General features: G+C 37.1%; 1 protein-coding gene and 1 long non-coding RNA gene across 10 annotated transcripts in view; one reads left to right on the top strand and one right to left on the bottom strand.

The window, feature by feature from the left end:
* Nucleotides 1-20361, top strand: part of LOC101885658 (glutamate receptor ionotropic, kainate 2-like) — a 100505-nt gene that overhangs the window by 27390 nt on the left and 52754 nt on the right. Inside the window, exon 1 of one of the 7 annotated variants that reach the window (XM_073946818.1) lies at nucleotides 7768-8099. The exons of the other annotated variants lie outside the window; for them this stretch is intronic. Within the exon in view, the coding sequence (XP_073802919.1) occupies nucleotides 7952-8099 (148 nt within the window). The 5' untranslated portion in view covers nucleotides 7768-7951. Of the gene's footprint in view, nucleotides 1-7767; nucleotides 8100-20361 lie in introns of those variants that run through there. 7 annotated transcript variants of the gene reach the window in all.
* LOC141381551 (uncharacterized) overlaps nucleotides 10566-20361 on the bottom strand; it is a 49941-nt gene continuing 40145 nt past the window's right edge. The window contains exons 4-6 of one of the 3 annotated variants that reach the window (XR_012401697.1): nucleotides 13069-13255; nucleotides 12611-12647; nucleotides 10566-11912 (exon numbers count right to left, since the gene is read on the bottom strand). This is a non-coding gene — a long non-coding RNA (uncharacterized lncRNA). Of the gene's footprint in view, nucleotides 11913-12610; nucleotides 12648-13068; nucleotides 13256-20361 lie in introns of those variants that run through there. The other 2 variants (XR_012401698.1, XR_012401699.1) reach the window with 2 other exon arrangements.

The raw sequence follows: 20361 nt of genomic DNA, 5'->3' as shown, positions 1-20361 counted from the left end.
GGGTTCGATTCCACCTCGTGTTCCTATGCCGATCCTTCCCCTCTCTCTGCTCCCCATGCTTTCCTGTCAATTCTCTCTACTGTCCTATCAAAAATAAAAAGGAGAAAACCCAGAAAAAAAGAAAAAAAAAGAAATGAGTTATTAAAACTGTTATGCTTGGAAATGTGTTGAGATAATCTTCTCTCCGCTAAACAGAAACTGGGGGAAAAAAATAAATGAGGGGCAATTATTCTGACTTCAACTGTGTGTGTGTGTGTGTGTGTGTGTGTGTGTGTGTGGGTGTGTGTGTAATTTATTTATTTATTCAGAATTTTGTACTTTTCATGCAGATTCGCTCCCCAAAAATCAACCCGATCAATGTAAAATTATGAATTCTTTCTAGTGGCGTCTTGTGAAAATATTTAAATAGCAATATATATATATATATATATATCCCCTGTTTATTTTTTTTCCCCCAATTTCTGTTTAAAGGAGAGAAGATTATCTTCAACACGTTTCTAAGCATAATAGTTTTAATAACTCATCTCTAATAACTGATTTATTTTCTCTTTGCCATGAGGACAGTAAATAATATTAGACTAAATATATATATATATATATATATCGCAGGAAAACTAAATATTGCAATGTTAGTTATTTCCACTAACATTCAGCACCAGATGATCTAACTGGCTCTATTTGAAAATATTTAACTAATTTAGACTGACTGGATCAAGTCTTTTCCATGCGGTGCATTTGCATAAAATATCATAAATTACAAGCATATAATAAAAATACGACATAAAAAATGCAAATAAACCAGGGACTCCCATTCAAGTGCAGAAATTGAACCGTCAAACGTTGCATAATACACTCATCATTTTGTATAAACAGTATTTAATCAATCTAATCCTGTACTTAATTTTTGCTCCTCGTTCAAACTAATTATTAAAAATGCATCTGATTAGAATTCATCCTAAAGTAATTCTTGATTCTTAAATTTGTATAAACAATTAAGTTAACTTAATGTGTGTTGTTGGGTCAACATGAATGAATTGTGTGAAGCCCGGCATTTATTACAGTGTGGGCTGTGATTATTGTGAATACACACACATTGCAATATCGATGCAACACACTGATGCAGATTTTTAGGATCTACTATCATTACTAGTGTTGTTCAGGGAGTGTGTGTGTGATGGCACGCAGATCCTGTTAGTGTCGTCTGTAAAGAGTTGTTTGAGCAGGACGATAATGAGAGCTTCGTTAAAGGACAGACACGCTGAGGATGTGTGTTTGTGTGTCACTGCACTCACACTGCATTAGTGTCCTGTTACCGTGGCAACCGCATCGCTGTCATCACTGAGTCAAACACACACACACAGACAGCAGAAGAGTGTCAAATCCTACAGGAATGAAAAACACACACACATCATATCTGTTTAATATCTCTATTATTCCTCCAAGATGCTGGTGTGAATGCAGATGCATGACAGGCTGACGTCTTGTGTGTGTTTTATTGAATGCAAGTGCTGACGTCTTATTATGTGTTTTATTTCCTCTACACTGATACTGAATAATGAACTTATTCTTAATTATATATTCAAAAATGAATTAACTTTAGACAAAGTTTATACTTAAATGAAGCGTAGTTGGAAGTGTACTTCTATAAGCTACTAATATTCACCTTATTCTCCGCAGACGAGCGGGTGCAGCCATCTGAATCTTTTTGCCTTGAGACTTCCGGTCTCATTCACTTCCATTCATTTTTAGACATTAAAAACTGCTCGTTTCGCTGTTTGATGTTGCAAACTGACATTTCCCTATTATATTATTCTACTTGGTCTTCATAGTCATGCAAACATTTGTTTGTAGAGCAAGTAATTTGACCGTTTTCTGCCGTTTATTATTCCTTGTCATTTCTCCCATAGGCGACTGAATCAGAAGTTATAAAACAATCGCGAAAACAGGCGCACTTCTGCATTTTAGAATAAGGTCAATATAAACATAATATATAAATAAATCAGTATCTGGGACATAATTAAATAAATGTATCCTTTATAAAGACTGCCACTGGTAGACTATAAATGAATCGCCATAGCTGGATGAATCAGTTAAAAAAATGAATCAGTGATTCATGCTTGAACACTCACAAATCAGCGCAGCTGGACGATTCAGTGATTCATTCACAACAATGGTCACTTGTATATTTCTTAAATGAATCGTGTAGTTAAGAGTCATTTGAATGAACGATTCGATGACTCATTAATATAAATGGCCACTTGTATAGTTCCTACATGAATCGTGCAGTTAAGAGTCATTTGAATGAATTATTCGATAACTTATTAATATAGATGGGCGCTTGTAAAGTTCCTATATGAATCATGCAGTTAAATGAATCATTTGAATGAACAATTCAATAACTAATTCACATTGATGGTCACTTCTATATTTCCTTAATGAATTATGTAGTAAATGAATCATCTGAATGAACGATTCAATAACTAATTCACAATGATGGTCGCTTGTATAGTTCCTAAATGAATCATGTTGTTAAGAGTCATCTGAATAAATGATTCAATGACTTATTAATATAGATGGTCACTTGTATAGTTCCTACATGAATCATGCAGTTAAATGAATCATTTGAATGAACAATTCAATAACTAATTCACATTGATGGTCACTTCTATATTTCCTTAATGAATTATGTAGTAAATGAATCATCTGAATGAACGATTCAATAACTAATTCACAATGATGGTCGCTTGTATAGTTCCTAAATGAATCATGTTGTTAAGAGTCATCTGAATAAATGATTCAATGACTTATTAATATAGATGGCCACTTGTATAGTTCCTACATGAATCATGCAGTTAAATGAATCATTTGAATGAACGATTCAATAACTAATTCACAATGATGGTCGCTTGTAAAGTTCCTAAATGAATCATGTTGTTAAAAGTCATCTGAATAAACGATTCGAAGACTTATTATTATAGATGGCCACTTGTATTTTTTCCTATATAAATCATGCAGTTAAAGGAATCATCTGAATGAACGATTCAATAACTAATTCACAATGATGGTCACTTTTATAGTTCCTAAATGAATCATGTAGTAAATGAATCATTAAATGAACAATTTATTATCTCATTCACAATGATGATCACTTGTATAGTTCCTAAATTATTCATGTAGTAAAGAGTCATTTGAATTAACAATTCGATAACTCATTAATATAGATAGTCACTTCCTAAATGAATCATGCTGTAAATGAATCATTGAACGAACAATTTAATATCGTATTCACAACGATGGTCACTTGTATTTAGTTAAATGAATCATCTGAATAAACAATTCAATAACTAATTCTGAATCAGTTGAATTACTTTATTATTATTATTTTTATTTCTAGTAAATTTGTGTGTTTTAATCTGATTGAGTGGCGTCTCTGCTCATGTTGCTGAATCACACACTCTTTCAAACAGCTGTTGCTCATAAAGACAGCCTTTCCCAAGTGAATCAGTGGAGCTAAATGAATCGGTTGAGTGATTCAGTGACTCACTCATAACATCTCGTTGCCACTGGTGTAACAGAGAAAGAGTCCATGTAAAATCCACACCATTACTATAGTGTCTGAGTGTGTGTGTGTGTGTGTGTGTGTTCACTCGGCCCATAACACCCTCTTTGCTTATTTCCATAATTATGCTAATGCGACAGATGGTGTGTGTCTCAAACAGTCAATTTCTCTGTTTATAGCAGCGTGTGTGTGTGTGTGTGTGGGTGTGTGGGTGTGTGGGTGGGTGGGGGGGTTGCTGTTATCTGAGTGACAAACTTCATCATCTGTATCTTCACAATGTGAATCCCTCAGCATCACCATGTAGATCTGTGTGTGTGTGTGTGTGTGTGTGCGCATGTGTGCGCATGTGTGTATGTGTATACATGTAAGTGTGTGTGTTTAAACATATCTGCACGTGTGTGAGAGATTTTTTGTTTTGTGGTGTGTGTGTGTGTGTGTGTGTGTATGCATATGTGTGACTGTGTGTGTTTGCATGTGCAAATATGATTGTGTGTGTTTGTGTATCTGTGAGTGTGATTGAGTGTGAGCATGTATGTCTGTGTGTGTGTAAATAAATGTGAGTGAGTGAGTGTTTTTGTGTGTGTGTGTGTGTGTGTGTGTGTGTGTGTGTGTGAGAGAGAGAGAAAGAAAGAGAGAGAGAGAGAGTGTATTTGATAAAGTGTGTGTGTGTGTGTTTGTGTGTATTAGTGAGTGTGTGATTGAATGTGTGAGCATGTATGTCTGTGTGTGGTTGTCTATATATGTGAATGAGTGTGTGTGTGCGCATGTGTGTATATCTGTGGGTGTCTTTAAAAGAGTGTGTGAGCATATATAAATAAATATATGTATCTGTGAGTGTGTGTGATTGTGAGAGCATGTATGTCTGTGCGTGTGTTTGTCTATATATGTTAGTGAGTGTTTGAGAGAGTGTGTGTGTGCATGTGTGTGTATATATGAGTGTGTGTTTGAGAGAGCATGTGATGTGTGTATCTGTGAGTGTGATTGTACATATATGTCTGGATGTGTGTGTGTGTCTGTGTCTATGTGTTTGTGTACATATGTGAGTGAGTGAGTGTATGAGCGTGTGTGCACGTATGTGTGTGAGCATACTGGATATGTATCTGTGTGCGTGTTTGTGTATTTATGTGAATGTGTGTGTGCATGTGTGTGTATATATGTAAATGTGTGTTTGAAAGAGTGTATGAGCGTGTGTGCGCACACACATATATATCTTAAGTGTGTGTGTGTGTGTGTGTGTGTGTGTGTGTGTGTGTGTGTGTGTGTGTGTGTGAGAGAGTGAGAGAGAGAGAGAGATAGAGACAGTGTGTGTGTGTGTGTTTCACAAGCACTCTGTTGATCTGAGTAAATCAAAGGCCTCTTTCAGTCTCAGTCTGAGTGTAACACACACACAGACACACACGTGCGCGCGCGCCCTCATCAGCTGCTGTGATTTAGTGAAGCGCTGAATCTCATGTGTAAATGTCTCGCTCTGCTTCAGATGAAGGCCGTCAGTGAAGTACATTTAATTCATTTAAGCCTCATTTCAGCACAATGCAAACACATCTTCAGACTCCTTTACATTTGCATTTGTGATTTATTTTGTCCCTGACGTGTTTAATTATCTTGCATCTCATTATCCTGTTACATACAAGTTACTGAATCAAACAAGATATCGGTGTTGACTTCAACAGAGGGTAAAATACACTCAATGGTAACTTTATTAGGTACACTTCACTAGTCTCGTGTTGGACCCCTTTTTGCCTTCAGATCTGCCTTTATATTTCGTGGCGTAGATTCAGCAAGCTACTGGAAATATTCCTGAGATTTTGCTCCATATTGACATGATAGCATCACACAGTTGCTGCAGATTTGTCGGCTGCACATCCATGATGCCAATCTCCCGTTCCACCACATCCCAAAGCTGCTCTATTAGATTGAGCTCTGGTGACTGTGGAGGCCATTTGAGTGCAGTGAACTCATCGTCATGTTCACCAGTCTGAGATGATTGAGCTTTATGACATGCTGCGTTATCCTGCTGGAAGTAGCCATCAGAAGATGGAGACACTGTGCTCATAAAGGGATGGACATGGTCAGCAGCAATACTCAGGTAGGCTGTGGTGTTGATGCTCAATTGGTGCTAATGGAAACAAAGAAAATCTCCCCCACACCATTACACCACCACCACCAGCCTGAACCGCTGATACAAGGCAGGATGGATTCATGCTTTCATGATGTTGACACCAAATTCTGACCCGATCATCTGAATGTGTGAGCAGAAATGGAGACTCATCAGAGCAGCAACGTTTCTCCAATCTTCTATTGTCCAGTTTTGGTGAGTCTGTGTGAATTGTAGCCTCAGTTTCCTGTTCTTAGCTGACAGGAGCGGCACCCGGTGTGCTCTTCTGCTGCTGTAGCCCATCCGCCTCAAGGTTGGACGTGTTGTGTGTTCAGAGATGCTCTTCTGCAGAGCTCGGTTGTAACGAGTGCTTATTTGAGTTACTGTTGCCTTTCTATCAGCTGGAACCAGTCTGGCCATTCTCCTCTGACCTCTGGCATTAACAAGGCATTTGCGCCCATAGAACTGCCGCTCACTGGATATTTCCTCTTTGTTGGATCATTCTCTGTAAACCCCAGAAGGGTTGTGCGTGAAAATCCCAGTAGATCAGCAGTTTCTGAAATACTCAGAGCAGCCCGTCTGGCAGCAACAACCATGCCATGTTCAAAATCCCTTAAATCCCCTTTCTTCCCCATTCTGATGCTCACTTTGAACTGCAGCAGATCGTCTTGACCATGTCTACATGCCTAAATGCATTGAGTTATTGCCATGTGATTGGCTGATTAGACATTTGCGATAATGAGCAGTTGGACAGGTGTACCTAATAAAGTTAGGGGATTATAGTTTCACAGTATGTCAAGATGATTTTAAAAGTATTTATGAATCATGAGTTTGTTTCCATATTAATAGCAAAACTACTGTAGTTGTGTTCAAAGAATTTTGAATTACAATAATCACAAAACTAAAAAATATAGTTTAGTCTGTACAATAAAATTTATTTTATTTGTCTTTTCGTTTTTGAGATTGCAAAACATAAAATCAGACTTTCTTAATGCAAACTATAATTAACGATGTGTAGCTGTTTTATTATTTTGAGTGAAATACCCACCAATATAATTTTAGTACATCAGAAATCACAACGAGTTTGCAAAACATCTTAATTCTCCTAAAAATATGCAGTGACGTCACACACAAACAGACTGCGTAAGATGTGACGTCATGAATAAAGATGTGGAGGTGAATAACAGCAGCGGGTCTCTGTCCACGGTGCTGAATCACGGCTGATAAACCTTCAGCATTCAGGGTTTTTGACTTCAGCGCATGTGATCGCGTCGTTATGTTGCATGACACACACACACACACACACACACACACACACACACTGTGTTGTAAAGGATGATTTATGACACTTGTTGTCAGTCCAGCAAGAGGATCTTCAGTCTGACGCGCTTTTAACACGGAAGTGCAGCAGTATATTCACATATATGCGAAACATTGTGGATTATATCGAAAAATCTATTTATCTTCTCCATTTTTTTCTTCATGTTGAATCTACAAATATGTAACAATATTGCCTGTAAAATATTGTAAATGTCATGAAGTTTGACGTCTGTGCACTAGAAACAAAACAGAGGAGAAAAAGAAGCCAAAGTCAAGTATTTAAATGTTTTTAACATGTATTTAGACACATGGAAATGTATTTATCACTCATAATTAGGTTTTTAATTATTCTTAATCATGATTTTAAGTCCATTGGGTATTTACATGTAAAAACTGAGTAAATATAGCCATATTTAAATATGAACTTCTTTAATATTATTGAATATATGCAAATGTTTATATAATTTCATTACAGAACACTTAGTAAAATACTATTTTCTGTATTTTAGAGAAATACTTGCTTTGTTTGCCACACTAAATTGTATTAATATATTAAACTTTAAATACGAGCTAAAAGTAATTATTATTTGTACTTCATGAGTCGAGATTTTAGTATGCTCAATATAATTCCTCATAAATTAATTTTTATTTTACAAAACAGCAAAACCCCACCGCAGTTTCCGTCTGGCTCTTGCGTGCGGCTTCATCAGGTGTGACGCGCTCGCGAGTCTGAATGAACGCGCCCCTCCCGCACGCGCGCGCGCGCACACCCGCGGTCTCCGTGATCTCCGTTAGATTCGGTGCGGCAGTGCAGTGTCGCGCTGGCTGATGCTGTCGGGCTCACTCATGCGCGGATTCCCCGCTCGCCTCCTCGCGCACACACGGACCCGTCAACCGGAGACTCGCGCAGACCGCGGACGGTCATGCCGTGATGCTGTGACGCGCACGGACGCGCCAGCCGTGTTTGTGAACCGGAGATGGTGAGGATGATGATGGTGTTGATGATGATGATGATGGTGGTGGAGAGCAGCGGGTCTCTCCTCCGGTTACCGGGGCTCGTGATCAGGCTCGCGGTGCTGATGTTTGTCGCCGGCTCGAGCGGGATGCCGCACGTGCTCAGATTCGGTGAGTGCTGATCGATTATTTTTGAAGTCACGGTGATTGATTGATTGACCTGCACGCGCGCGCATGTGTGTGTGTGTGTGTGCGTGCGTGCGTGTGTGTGTACAGTCTGAGCGTCAGGCCTGTGAGAGGAACATCTGTGAACTCAGATCAATACACAGATGCTCTGAGCTGCTTATATGATCAGCGCACTCACAACACCAAACGCTGGAGGAAATCACCTGCAGAATCCAGTCATGCACTGATGTTTGGGCCATTTCAGATGACTGGCACTGGCAGAAAACACACTGTCCACTTCAGTCCTAAACCAACAGTGATGGCTTGCTGTGCTTTGTTTACTGACTGCACAGCATACATGAGCTTGGCCCCTTTGGAAAATGACTATCTTTAGGAATAGAAAGATAATACTTCTTAAGATAATAATTAAAAATTCAAACAGGTTTGTGCAAAAAAAAAAAAAAACATCAACTACATACTGTCTTCAGTTGTGCATTCAATATTGTGAATCTGCTTGGTGAAACAGTGGCATGACCGCATGTCTCTAAAAACACAATATCATGTCAGGGTCTGCAAATAAGCCTAATTCAGACAGCCCTGGAAATATATCTGCATGCACTGAAATGACACACAAAAAATCTGTTTGATTGTTTTGCAAATGTTGTGGGAAGGTTATGAGAACGCTACTTTTAAACATTCCCAAATGTCAGTAAACAAAACCGTTATTAGAGGACATTATTAAAGGCCAGATAACAAACATATTATCGTTGCAAGATGATTTCAGGAACGTTAGTGCTGTCATCGTGACTATTCAATATTTTATGTTCCTCTTGGTTTTTCTGGTTTATTAATTTGAATATTTTCACTAATTAACTAGCACACTATATATATATATATATATATATGTGTGTGTGTGTGTGTGTGTGTTTGTGTGTGTTCGTATGGAAGTATGTATGTACATGCCATGTTTTTGTGCATCCTTGTTTATTAGTTCTATATATATTTTTTCCTCATATATGCAAGTGTATGTCTGTGTATGGTGGTTATATGTCAGCCTCTATCTATGCCGAATTAATGATGATAGTTGACTTTGTTTGTTAAATTGTTTAAGTGTTGTTGGGATATTTAAATGAGTCATGTGATCGTAGTATTCAAAAGAGACTCTTGATCACTGTGACCCTGATGAAGGCAGATCCTTGCTGAAATGCGCAGGTTTTTTAGGATTTAGCCATGTGAATTAAGGCTTTTTAAATTTACCACATTTTTCGAGTGCCCTGGACTGATTCCTGTTGTTGTTTTGATGAATCCCTTACCCAGAGAGCACCGACCAAATATTTGAGTTACCCCTGAGCGCTTTTTGTTTGTTTTTAACTAACACACTAATTTGAATAATTTGCACTGTGATCTTCAGTCATTTGTCAGATTAGTTCATCACTTTTGTCTGCATTGTAAAGCGTCCTGTAAAAATATGGATATAAAACTGAGATCTGTGAGGGGTGAACCTTATTTATGATGGGCTGTGTGTGTGTGTGTGTGTGTGTGTGTGTGTGTGTGTGTGTGTGTGTGTGTGTGTGTGTGTGTGTGTGTGTGTGTGTGTGTGTGTGTGTATGAATTTTCAGAACTATCACTTCAATAATTCATTCATTCGTTCATTCATTTTCTTGTCGGGTTAGTCCCTTTATTAATTTTGGGTCGCCACAGCGGAATGAACCGCCAACTTATCCAGCAAGTTTTTATGCAGCGGATGCCCTTCCAGCCGCAACCCATCTCTCACACATTCACACACACACTCATACACTACGGACAATTTAGCCTACCCAATTCACCTGTACCGCATGTCTTTGGACTGTGGGGGAAACCGGAGCACCCGGAGGAAACCCACGCGAAGGCAGGGAGAACATGCAAACTCCACACAGAAACGCCAACTGAGCCAAGGCTCGACCCAGCGACCTTCTTGCTGTGAGGCGACAGCACTACCTACTGCGCCACTATCACTTCAATCCAGTGAAGTTAAATAAACACTACACTGTAAATAATCTGATCAAATAGTCAAGAAAGCATATTTTTAGTTCATTGTAGCTTAATAAACTAAGTAATTATGTTCAAACCTAATTTTATAAGTTACACAAGCTGTTTAAGTCAGATTTAATATAAGTTAGTGGACGAATAAGGTTAATTTAAATTAAATTTAAGACAACCAGGATTGTTTTACAGTGTACTTATATGACTAAATGTGTATTAATCAAGCTTTTAGCAGTGAGTTATACTGTTAGCCATTTTAACTTGAACATTTTAAGTCTGTGACGTGTTTAAGCCCTCATAATATGTATTTAAAATAAATTTTTTGTGTGTAGTTTCTAAATGTAATAAGCCTATTTCCAGTCTATACATTTTGCATTATGATTCAACATCACTGCATTATACGCTGTGGGAAACATGCTTCTTTAAATATTGCCTTATTTTCCTTCTTGTTAAATAGTTTGAGTCATGAACCCAAAACAATGTGAAAAACTAAAAAAAAAGCACTGTCATAGGTTTGCATGTGTTTTACTTTTCACTGTTTCTAATGGTAAAATGCATTACTGCAGTGTGCATATGATTGAATATGATTACGCTGTTCATGCATCATGATACACTAATGAAACAGCCCTGAAGTCAAGTATAATGCATCTACCTTTCTGAGTTAAACCAGCTTAATTTGGCCACAGCTTTCTCTGTGCTTCTGCAAACGAAATTTTTGCTGACAAATCTTATTTAGACACATATAATGCTTTGAAAACACTCAACGATAGACTCTGGGCAAATTGACTCTCCTTTGGTTATGTTGGGGTCTGTTTTTGGCCCATTCGCTTCCATTGTAATGACATGTTTTATATAAGCAAGCACACTATATAATCATGCATTCTTGATTGTTGCTGGTTTTCCCTGTTGGGAAGAGGGACAGTTAGTAAAAAAAGTGCAATAAGCTTAGTTTCTGGCTTTTTATATGGAGTAATATGTGTGTAGTCGTCAGCTAGCTCGTTGCAAGCTTCATTGGTCACCCACTGAAGATAAGCAGGGCTGGGCTCAGTCTGGACCTGGATATTAGACCACATGGGAAAACTAGGTTGCTGCCAGAAGTGGAGTTAGTGAGACCAGCAGAGGGTGCTCAACCTGTGGTCTGTGTGGGTTCTAACGCCCCAGTGTATTGATGTGGACTCTATGGACCAGCGGTGTCCACACTCTGTCCCGGAGGGCTGGTGTCCTGGAGAGTTTAGCTCTGACCCTAATCAAACACACCTGAACTTACTAGATATACTAGAAAGTTCTTGGCAGGTGTGTTGAAGCAAGTTGGAGCTCAACTCTGCAGGACACCGGCCCTCCAGGACCGAGTACTAGACCATGTCAATGTAGTGATGTCATTGGTCCGTGATCATTTCCTGCTTGTTGTCAAACTATTGCATAATTGCAACAAGAGGCCATTCAATTATAACTTTGAACATAAAATTATTTATCAATATGTAGATCTTTAGAGATTCTCAGAAGCTATGGAAATTAAATGTGTATAACAGGAAATATGTTAGGACCATTGCTATTGTTTACATCCCTCAAAATGGTCTATACTGCTCAGTGAAACATCCAAGGATGTCCTTCGAAAAAGAGTAGAAGATGGTCTCTCTATCATGGCCTCCTAACCAGCCCCATATCATAATTGGCTTCATCACTCTGTTTCCTCTGCAGCTGTTAGCTGCTGTGTGGTGTGCGGTCTGGCGCAATATGGCTGCCGTTGTGTCATCCAGGAGGATGCTGCACACTGGTGATAGATGAGGAGATTCCCCCCTAAACAAGTGTAAAGCGCTTTGAGTGCCTAGAAAAGAACTATATACAGTTGAAGTCAGAATTATTCGCCCCCCTTTGATTTTTTTTTCTATTTTAAATATTTCCCAAATGATGTTGAACAGAGCAGGGAAATGTTTATAGTATATCTGATAATATTTGTTCTTCTGGAGAAAGTTTTATTTGTTTTATTTCGGCTAGAATAAAAGCAGTTTTTAATTTTTTAAACACCATTTTAAGCTCAATATTATCAGTCCATTTAAGCTGTATATTTTTTCAGATAATCTACAGAACAAACCATCGCTATACAATAACTTGCCCAATTACCCTGACCTGCCTAGTTAACCTAATTACCCTAGTGAAGCCTTTAAATGTCACTTTAAGCTGTATAGAAGTGTCTTGAAGAATATCTAGGCTAATACTGTCATCATGGCAAAAATAAAATTTAAATAAATAAATAAATCAGTTATTTGAGATGAGTTACTAAAACTATCATGTTTAGAAATGTGTTGACCACAATCTGCTCTCCGTTAAACAGAAATTGGGGAAAAAATCAACGGGGCTAATAATTCTGACTTCAACTGTAAATGTAAGGAATTATTATGATTGATTACTACTATTATTATTATTTAACAGAAAAAATAATTTTATGTATTAATTAATTACGTAGTATAGTGTCCGTTTGTGCTTTTTGCACTTACCATGATATGTGTGAGAAAATCAAAATAAGCCCCTCAGCTGTCCGGACACAGTAAACACAACTCTTCACACACACACACACACACACACACACACACACACACACACACACACACACACACACACTATGATCTGTTGTTTTACTACACTGAACTCCATATAAAAGAAACTCTTTAGCACAGGCCTATTTCAAGGGTTAATGCAGCCAACTGATGACAGTAAAAACATTTGACAAAACCAACAATCTTCAATCTTCAAATATTCTCTTGATTAAATGCTGTCATGGCTTTGCAATCAAGAAATGTGGTTATAATGGAAGTCAATGGGACAAAAATTCAAACAGTAAATCATCTGCAAAGAAGCAAACATGCCCAGAGCAAACGATTACTGTCTTCAGTTGTGCATTCAATATTTTAAATCTACTTGGAAAAACACATGGCATGACCGCATGTTTTCATACCTAATTCACCTGTACCACACATGTCTTCAGCCTTGTTGGGGAAAACGGAGCACCAAAGGAAACCCACGCAAACATGGGGAGAACATGTCAAACTCCACGCAGAAATGCCAACTGACCGAGGCAGGATTCGAACCGGCGATCTTCTTGCTGTGAGGCGATTGTGCTACTCACTGCGCCACCGTGCAGCCTGTATTAAAATATTAAGAGACAGAAAAATCTATTTGATGTTGTGGAAATGTTATGAAATCGTTACTTTTGAACGTTTCCACAATGTCAGTAAAGAAACAGAACAAAAACCTTATATTTAAAGGACATTGTTATTAAGGCAGATAACAAACGTTGTATTAACGTTGCAGGATGATTCTGAGAACGTTAGCAGGTCATTTGCAAAGTGATTTATTAAGTCTTTCTGGCTCAATCATATATGAATGTGTGTTAATGATGAATGTGTGTGTGTGTGTGTGTGTGTGTGGGTGTGTGTGTGTGTGAAGCACAGGCAGATCTGGTATAAACATTCGGCCTGTGTGTGTGTCTGTTTAAGAGTCCGTCTGCATCCGCACAGCTCTGAGCCTCTATGACAACACAGATGCGCTTGTAGAGCAGCGGCGCCGAGACTCCTGTGTGTGTGTGTGTTTGAATGTGTGTTAATGAGTGTGTCAGTATGCGTCTGTGCGTGTGAGCTTTTGATTGGTTGTATTCCTTACCTTATGGGGACCAAATGTCCCCACAAGTATAGCAATACCAGTTAATTTTGACCTTGTGGGGACATGTTTTTACTGAGGGTTGAGTTCAGGGTTGGAGGAGAGAGAATATACACTCTGCACTTTAGAAACATCAAGGAGAGCTCATAAAGATGTGTGTGTTTGTGTTAGTGTTTGTGTGTGTTACTGTTTATGTGTGTGTGTGCATGTCTGTGTGTGTGTGTGTGTGTGTGTGTGTGTGTGTGTGTGTTTTCTGTTATTTGTGTGTGTGTCTGTGTTAGTGTGTGTGTCTGTGTGTGTGTTAGTGTTTGTGCGTGTCTGTCTGTGTGTGTGTGTGTGTGTGTGTGTGTTTTTGTTTTGTTATTTGTGTGTGTGTGTGTCTGTGTTAGTGTTTGTGTGTCTGTCTGTGTGTGTGTTTGTGTGTGTGTGTGTGTTTGTTTTGTTATTTGTGTGTGTGTGTGTGTCTGTGTGTTTGTTAGGGTTTGTGCGTGTCTGTCTGTGTGTGTTAGTGTTTGTGTTAGTGTGTATTTTTGTTTTGTTATTTGTGTGTGTGTGTCTGTGTTAGTGTTTGTGTGTCTGTCTGTGTGTTTGTGCGTGTCTGTCTGTGTGTGTGTTAGTGTTTGTGCGTGTCTGTCTGTGTGTTTGTTAGTGTTTGTGTGTGTGTGTGTGTGTGTGTCTGTCTGCGTGTGTAATTTTGTTTGTGTGTCTGTCTGTGTTAGTGTTTGTGCGTGTCTATCTGTGTGTTTGTTAGTATTTGTGTGTGTGTGTGTGTGTGTGTGTGTGTGTGTGTGTGTGTCTGTCTGCGTGTGTAATTTTGTTTGTGTGTCTGTCTGTGTTAGTGTTTGTGCGTGTCTATCTGTGTGTTTGTTAGTATTTGTGTGTGTGTGTGTGTGTGTGTGTGTGTGTGTGTGTGTGTGTGTGTGTGTGTGTCTGTCTGCGTGTGTAATTTTGTTTGTGTGTCCGTCTGTGTTAGTGTTTGTGCGTGTCTATCTGTGTGTTTGTTAGTATTTGTGTGTGTGTGTGTGTGTGTGTGTGTGTGTCTGTCTGCGTGTGTAATTTTGTTTGTGTGTCTGTCTGTATTAGTGTTTGTGCGTGTCTATCTGTGTGTTTGTTAGTATTTGTGTGTGTGTGTGTGTGTGTGTGTGTGTGTGTGTGTGTGTGTGTGTGTGTCTGTCTGCGTGTGTAATTTTGTTTGTGTGTCTGTCTGTGTTAGTGTTTGTGCGTGTCTATCTGTGTGTTTGTTAGTATTTGTGTGTGTGTGTCTGTCTGTGTTTGTAATTTTGTTTGTGTGTCTGTCTGTGTGTGTGTTAGTGTGTGTGTGTGTGTGTGTGTGTGTGTGTGTGTGTGTGTGTTAGTGTGTGTTTGTGGGTGTCTATCTGTGCTAGTGTTTGTGTGTGTGTATTTTTGTTTTGTTATTTGTGTGTGTGTCTGTCTGCATGTGTAATTTTGTTTGTGTGTCTGTCTGTGTGTTTGTTAGTGTTTGTGTGTAATTTTGTTGTTTCTGTTTGTTTACTGAGGGACAGTTTTGTTTTGATTCATTCAGAAACCTGTGTGTGTGTGTGTGTGTGTGTGTGTGTGTGTGTTTGTATACTAGTTTATGTGGTTTACAGGGACAGATTTCTCACATTGTGTGTTGTTTTGCTCTTTATTTTTCAATGTTATGTTTGTGATTTGAGTTATGCCGAAATACTATTTTAAAACGCTTAAGTGGTGAAGTGTTTTGCTTTTGTGTGATGTTTTGAGAGTTGTGTGTGCAGAGATTTGATTTTGACTCAACGTTTGACTAGTGCTGGATAAATCCGCTGATTTGCAGTTAATGATTCCTCTGATCATCCACCAGACGAGTGTTGTGTGACTGTAAGAACTCATTTATATTTTAAGGACTTCATTTTTGCTTCAGCTCTTTGTGTTGAGTGTTTCCCTTTCTGTAATGTCTTCTGACGCAAGAATTGTGAAATACTGTAGTCTTTCATTGTTAATCTCTGCCAACAGGAAACATTATTATAATGTTGTGGAAAGGTTCTCTCAGTGTTATGAACACATTCTGAACACTTTACAATGAGTTTCCTCAGTTCAGAACGCAAGATTTGTGGAGTCAATGCAAAGTTCAACCCAAGTTTATGAGCACAAAAATGATAAAGTTTCCCACTTTAACATAGAATGATTGTATATTTGTACAGTGAAGACTCTATGATGTGCTTTTTTTTTTTTTTACATTTGATTGAATTTCTGTACATCAATACTGTTGAACTCCACAGAAAACCATTTTATTTTTGTTTAATAAAATGAATCTTGTTTAATAGTTTTTATCTGTGCTTTTGATTTGTTATAAAACCCAGCGCCCAGTAGTCAGTAATCAATTTCAGTTGGAAATACATCATTAGGCTGCGGAGTTTGAGCTTTCGAAATTCTGTCGTGTGGCGCTGCAAAAAGGGGCGGGAATAAACAAAATGATTAGACATTTAAAAACAGAGCGAGCGATTGGTTCATATTTTAAATTTCTGTATAGAGAGGTCATGTTTTGATTCTCGATTGGTCTCGTGCAGTCAAGTGATGCAATTTCGCAGGTCGGAGTTCATCAAGCTTGAACTTTCCAACGTATCGATCTGCGAAACTTGACGCACAAGCTTGCTTCAATTTCAGTTGAAAATACATCATCATATTAAAATTAAACCCTGCCCTCTACTCAGTATTAAATTTCAGTTGAGAATACATCATCATACTGAAATTAAACCCCGCCCTCTACTCAACATTCAATTTCAGTTGAGAATACATCATCATACTGAAATTAAACCCCGCCCTCTACTCAACATTCAATTTTAGTTGAGAATACATCATCATACTGAAATTAAACCCCGCCCCCTACTCAACATTCAATTTCAGTTGAGAATACATCATCATACTGAAATTAAACTCCGCCCCTACTCAATATTTATTTCAGTTGAGAATACATCATCATACTGAAATTAAACTCCGCCCCTACTCAATATTTATTTCAGTTGAGAATACATCATCATACTGAAATTAAACTCCGCCCCTACTCAATATTTATTTCAGTTGAGAATACATCATCATACTGAAATTAAACTCCGCCCCTACTCAATATTTATTTCAGTTGAGAATACATCATCATACTGAAATTAAACTCCGCCCCTACTCAATATTTATTTCAGTTGAGAATACATCATCATACTGAAATTAAACTCCGCCCCTACTCAATATTTATTTCAGTTGAGAATACATCATCATACTGAAATTAAACTCCGCCCCTACTCAATATTTATTTCAGTTGAGAATACATCATCATACTGAAATTAAACTCCGCCCCTACTCAATATTTATTTCAGTTGAGAATACATCATCATACTGAAATTAAACTTCGCCCCCTAAGCAATATTCAATTTATATTGTGAATAGGTCATCAAACTGAAATAAGACCCCACCCCCTATTCAATTTCAGTTGAAAATACATCACAGAACTTTTTTTAAAACAATAGCTGTGAGAATGTAAGTAAAGCACTGTATTGTTGTATTAGCTGTGTAGTGTGTGTGTGTGTTTACGTGTTTTTGTGACATATCAGGACACAAATCTGTATAATGACATGGGTATGACACAGATATTACAAAAAGGAGGTGAAATATGAGGACATTGGTGACGTCCTCATTTCTCAATAAGCTTATAAATCAAACAGGATGAGTTTAATCAGAGAGTAAAGCTGAACAGTCTCCTGTGATGGTTGGGTTTAGGGGTGGGGTGGGGTGAGGGCAATACAATATATGGTTTGGACAGTATAAAATGAATGGAAACCTATGTAATGTCCCCACTTTTCACAAAAACAAACGTGTGTGGTTGTGTGAGGTTTTACAGATGTTTTTCTGGTGTTTTTGACTTGTTGTATTTGTGTTGTTCATGTTTGACTGTGACTGAATGGAGAATCTTCAGTAATTGTTGAGGTGTAATGAGGAAAGTCCTCCATATTTGTCTGATCGCTGCTTTTTGAGGACAGAACCTCCTTTGAGCGGGAACAAACCGTCGTGTGTCAGACGTCAGAAATATGAAACTATTTTCTCAGGCAGCAAATTGCACCTTTCATGGTTTAAAAATATAAGTGCAGCTTTGAAGAACAAAGCCGAAATCCATTAGCTATTAGCATGCAAGACACATATGAGTCAGAGAGAGAGAGACACAGAGAGAGAGAGAGAGAGACACACACAGAGAGAGAGAGAGACACAGAGAGAGAGAGAGAGAGAGAGAGAGAGAGAGTGAGAGCGATTCAGTGGAGGAAGATGGATTGATTCAGGGCTTCCAGGAGGGAAGACACACACAGACAGACAGACAGACAGATAAATCTATCAATGGATAGATAGATAGATAGATAGATAGATAGATAGATAGATAGACAGACAGACAGACAGACAGACAGACAGACAGACAGACAGACAGACAGACAGACAGACAGACAGACAGATAGATAGATAGATAGATAGATAGATAGATAGATAGATAGATAGATAGATAGACTGTTGTATGGATGGATGGACGGACGGACTGACGGACGAATGGATCGTTGGATGGATCAATGGATAGATAGATGGATAGATAAATGATCTGATGGATGGATGGATGATAGATAGATTAATAGATGGATGGATGGATGGATAGGTATGTAGGTAGGTAGGTTGAGATTCATTCAGTGGGAAAGAGCTGGATTATGAAATGAGCTTCCCTCAGCTGTAATCACTCTTAATTCTGAGCATTGATCGAGAGCAACACTTGATCAATAGTCATTTTTCTAATTGATTTTGATGGCGGAGCTCGAGCAGATCTGAGTGTGTGATGACAATCATTAATATGAAGGATGCCAGAGACTATCACTTTTGTAACCTCAGCAAATGTTATTTTAATTCACAAAAAAAAGGATCCAAAAATGATTGAAAACAGTGATTAAATTGAAAACAGGAAATGTAAAGAGTGTAATTCTAGTTGTATTAATAATTATATTATAATCTATCATTTACTTATTTATTTTATTATTATTAATAATAATATTAATATTATTATACACATAAAATTATAGTTATTTAATACAATATTTTTATTATGTTTTATTTAATATATTATTATCATTTATTATATTATTACTATAATTATGGCTCACTTATTATTTATTATAGTCTATCATTTATTCTTTATTTAATATATTCTCATTATTTTATTATTATTATTGTACAATTTTTATTAATTATTTTATTGTCATTTAATATTATGTTTATATTATTATTATTGTACACATTTATTATTTATTATATTATATTATTATTATTTTATTATAATGATAGGGCTGAATGAATAAATGAATAATATGATCACTAATTATTATATTATTATTATTGTACGCATTATTTATTCGTTTATTTATTTATTATAATTTATTTATTCATTATATTATTATAATTTATTATATCATCATTATCATCCTCATCCTCATTATTATAATAATTACTTTGCACATTTATTATTTGATTTTTTTATTTCCTATGTTATTATTAATTTATTAATTATAATATTTTTATGTAATATTGCCATCATCTTCATTATTTTTTCATTTATTTATAATATATTTATAATTTATTATATTAATATTATTATTATTATTATTGTTATTATTATTATTATTATTATTATTATTATTATTATTATTATTATTATTATTATTATAAACATGTTTATTTTTATTGCCTCTCTTTAAATAAATGTGTGTTGTATCATCTCTTAGTGTTTCTCCACTAAAATGAGCGTCAGATCTGGGATCAGTGTTCGGCTGATCACAGGATCAAATGTGACAGTGAAACTGATCTGAGAGCAGCGTAATAAAAGCGCTCGTCTTCCTCTGAGCAATTGACATTTTACCTGCGCCGGCGGATAAAGATCTGCGGCTCGCGGCTGTTTCTAGCAGCTCAAAGACTGAAGAACGGCTTTATCATAATTACACCGAGACCCCTGTTCCTCAAAGACCCCTGAACAGCAGCAGATTCTAGATTATATGTGTGTCAGGTTATGCGTATGAAATAATACTACAGTAATTCATAGCAAATATTAGTTATTAGCTGTGCCTCAATGAACACTCTGCCACACAGAATCCACTGTAAGCAGCAGTTTATCAGTAACTTGCTGTAAATAAATTACAGCAAAAATACTGTAGTTTGACATTGACAGCACCATATATCTTGCTGTATTTTTACTGTAAAATATAGTTATTTTCTCACAGTGCAACTTCAAAATACAGAACCATACTGCATAATTCACCTACAGTAAAACACAGTGTCATTTGTGTATTTCTTTGTCTTTTTTAATTATTTTAATTTTGTTTTTATTTCATAAAGCATACAAGTTTGTACTGTAAATTAGGTCACAAAACTGCATGAAGTTGCTTAATAATCAATTATTAACATGCATAGTAACCATTAATCAATTACAAACTCATTCTGAGTGATCCTAAAAACCACAAGCTGCACGTGTAAATAATACTTATTTTAGTAAGTCTGTAACTAAGTATAAAGGTGCACTTGTTATGCACATTATAAACGTGCT

The sequence above is a fragment of the Danio rerio genome, chromosome 4, assembly GCF_049306965.1.
Source record: "Danio rerio strain Tuebingen ecotype United States chromosome 4, GRCz12tu, whole genome shotgun sequence".
Lineage (NCBI taxonomy): Eukaryota > Metazoa > Chordata > Actinopteri > Cypriniformes > Danionidae > Danio > Danio rerio.
This window is presented reverse-complemented; position numbering and strand designations above follow the sequence as displayed.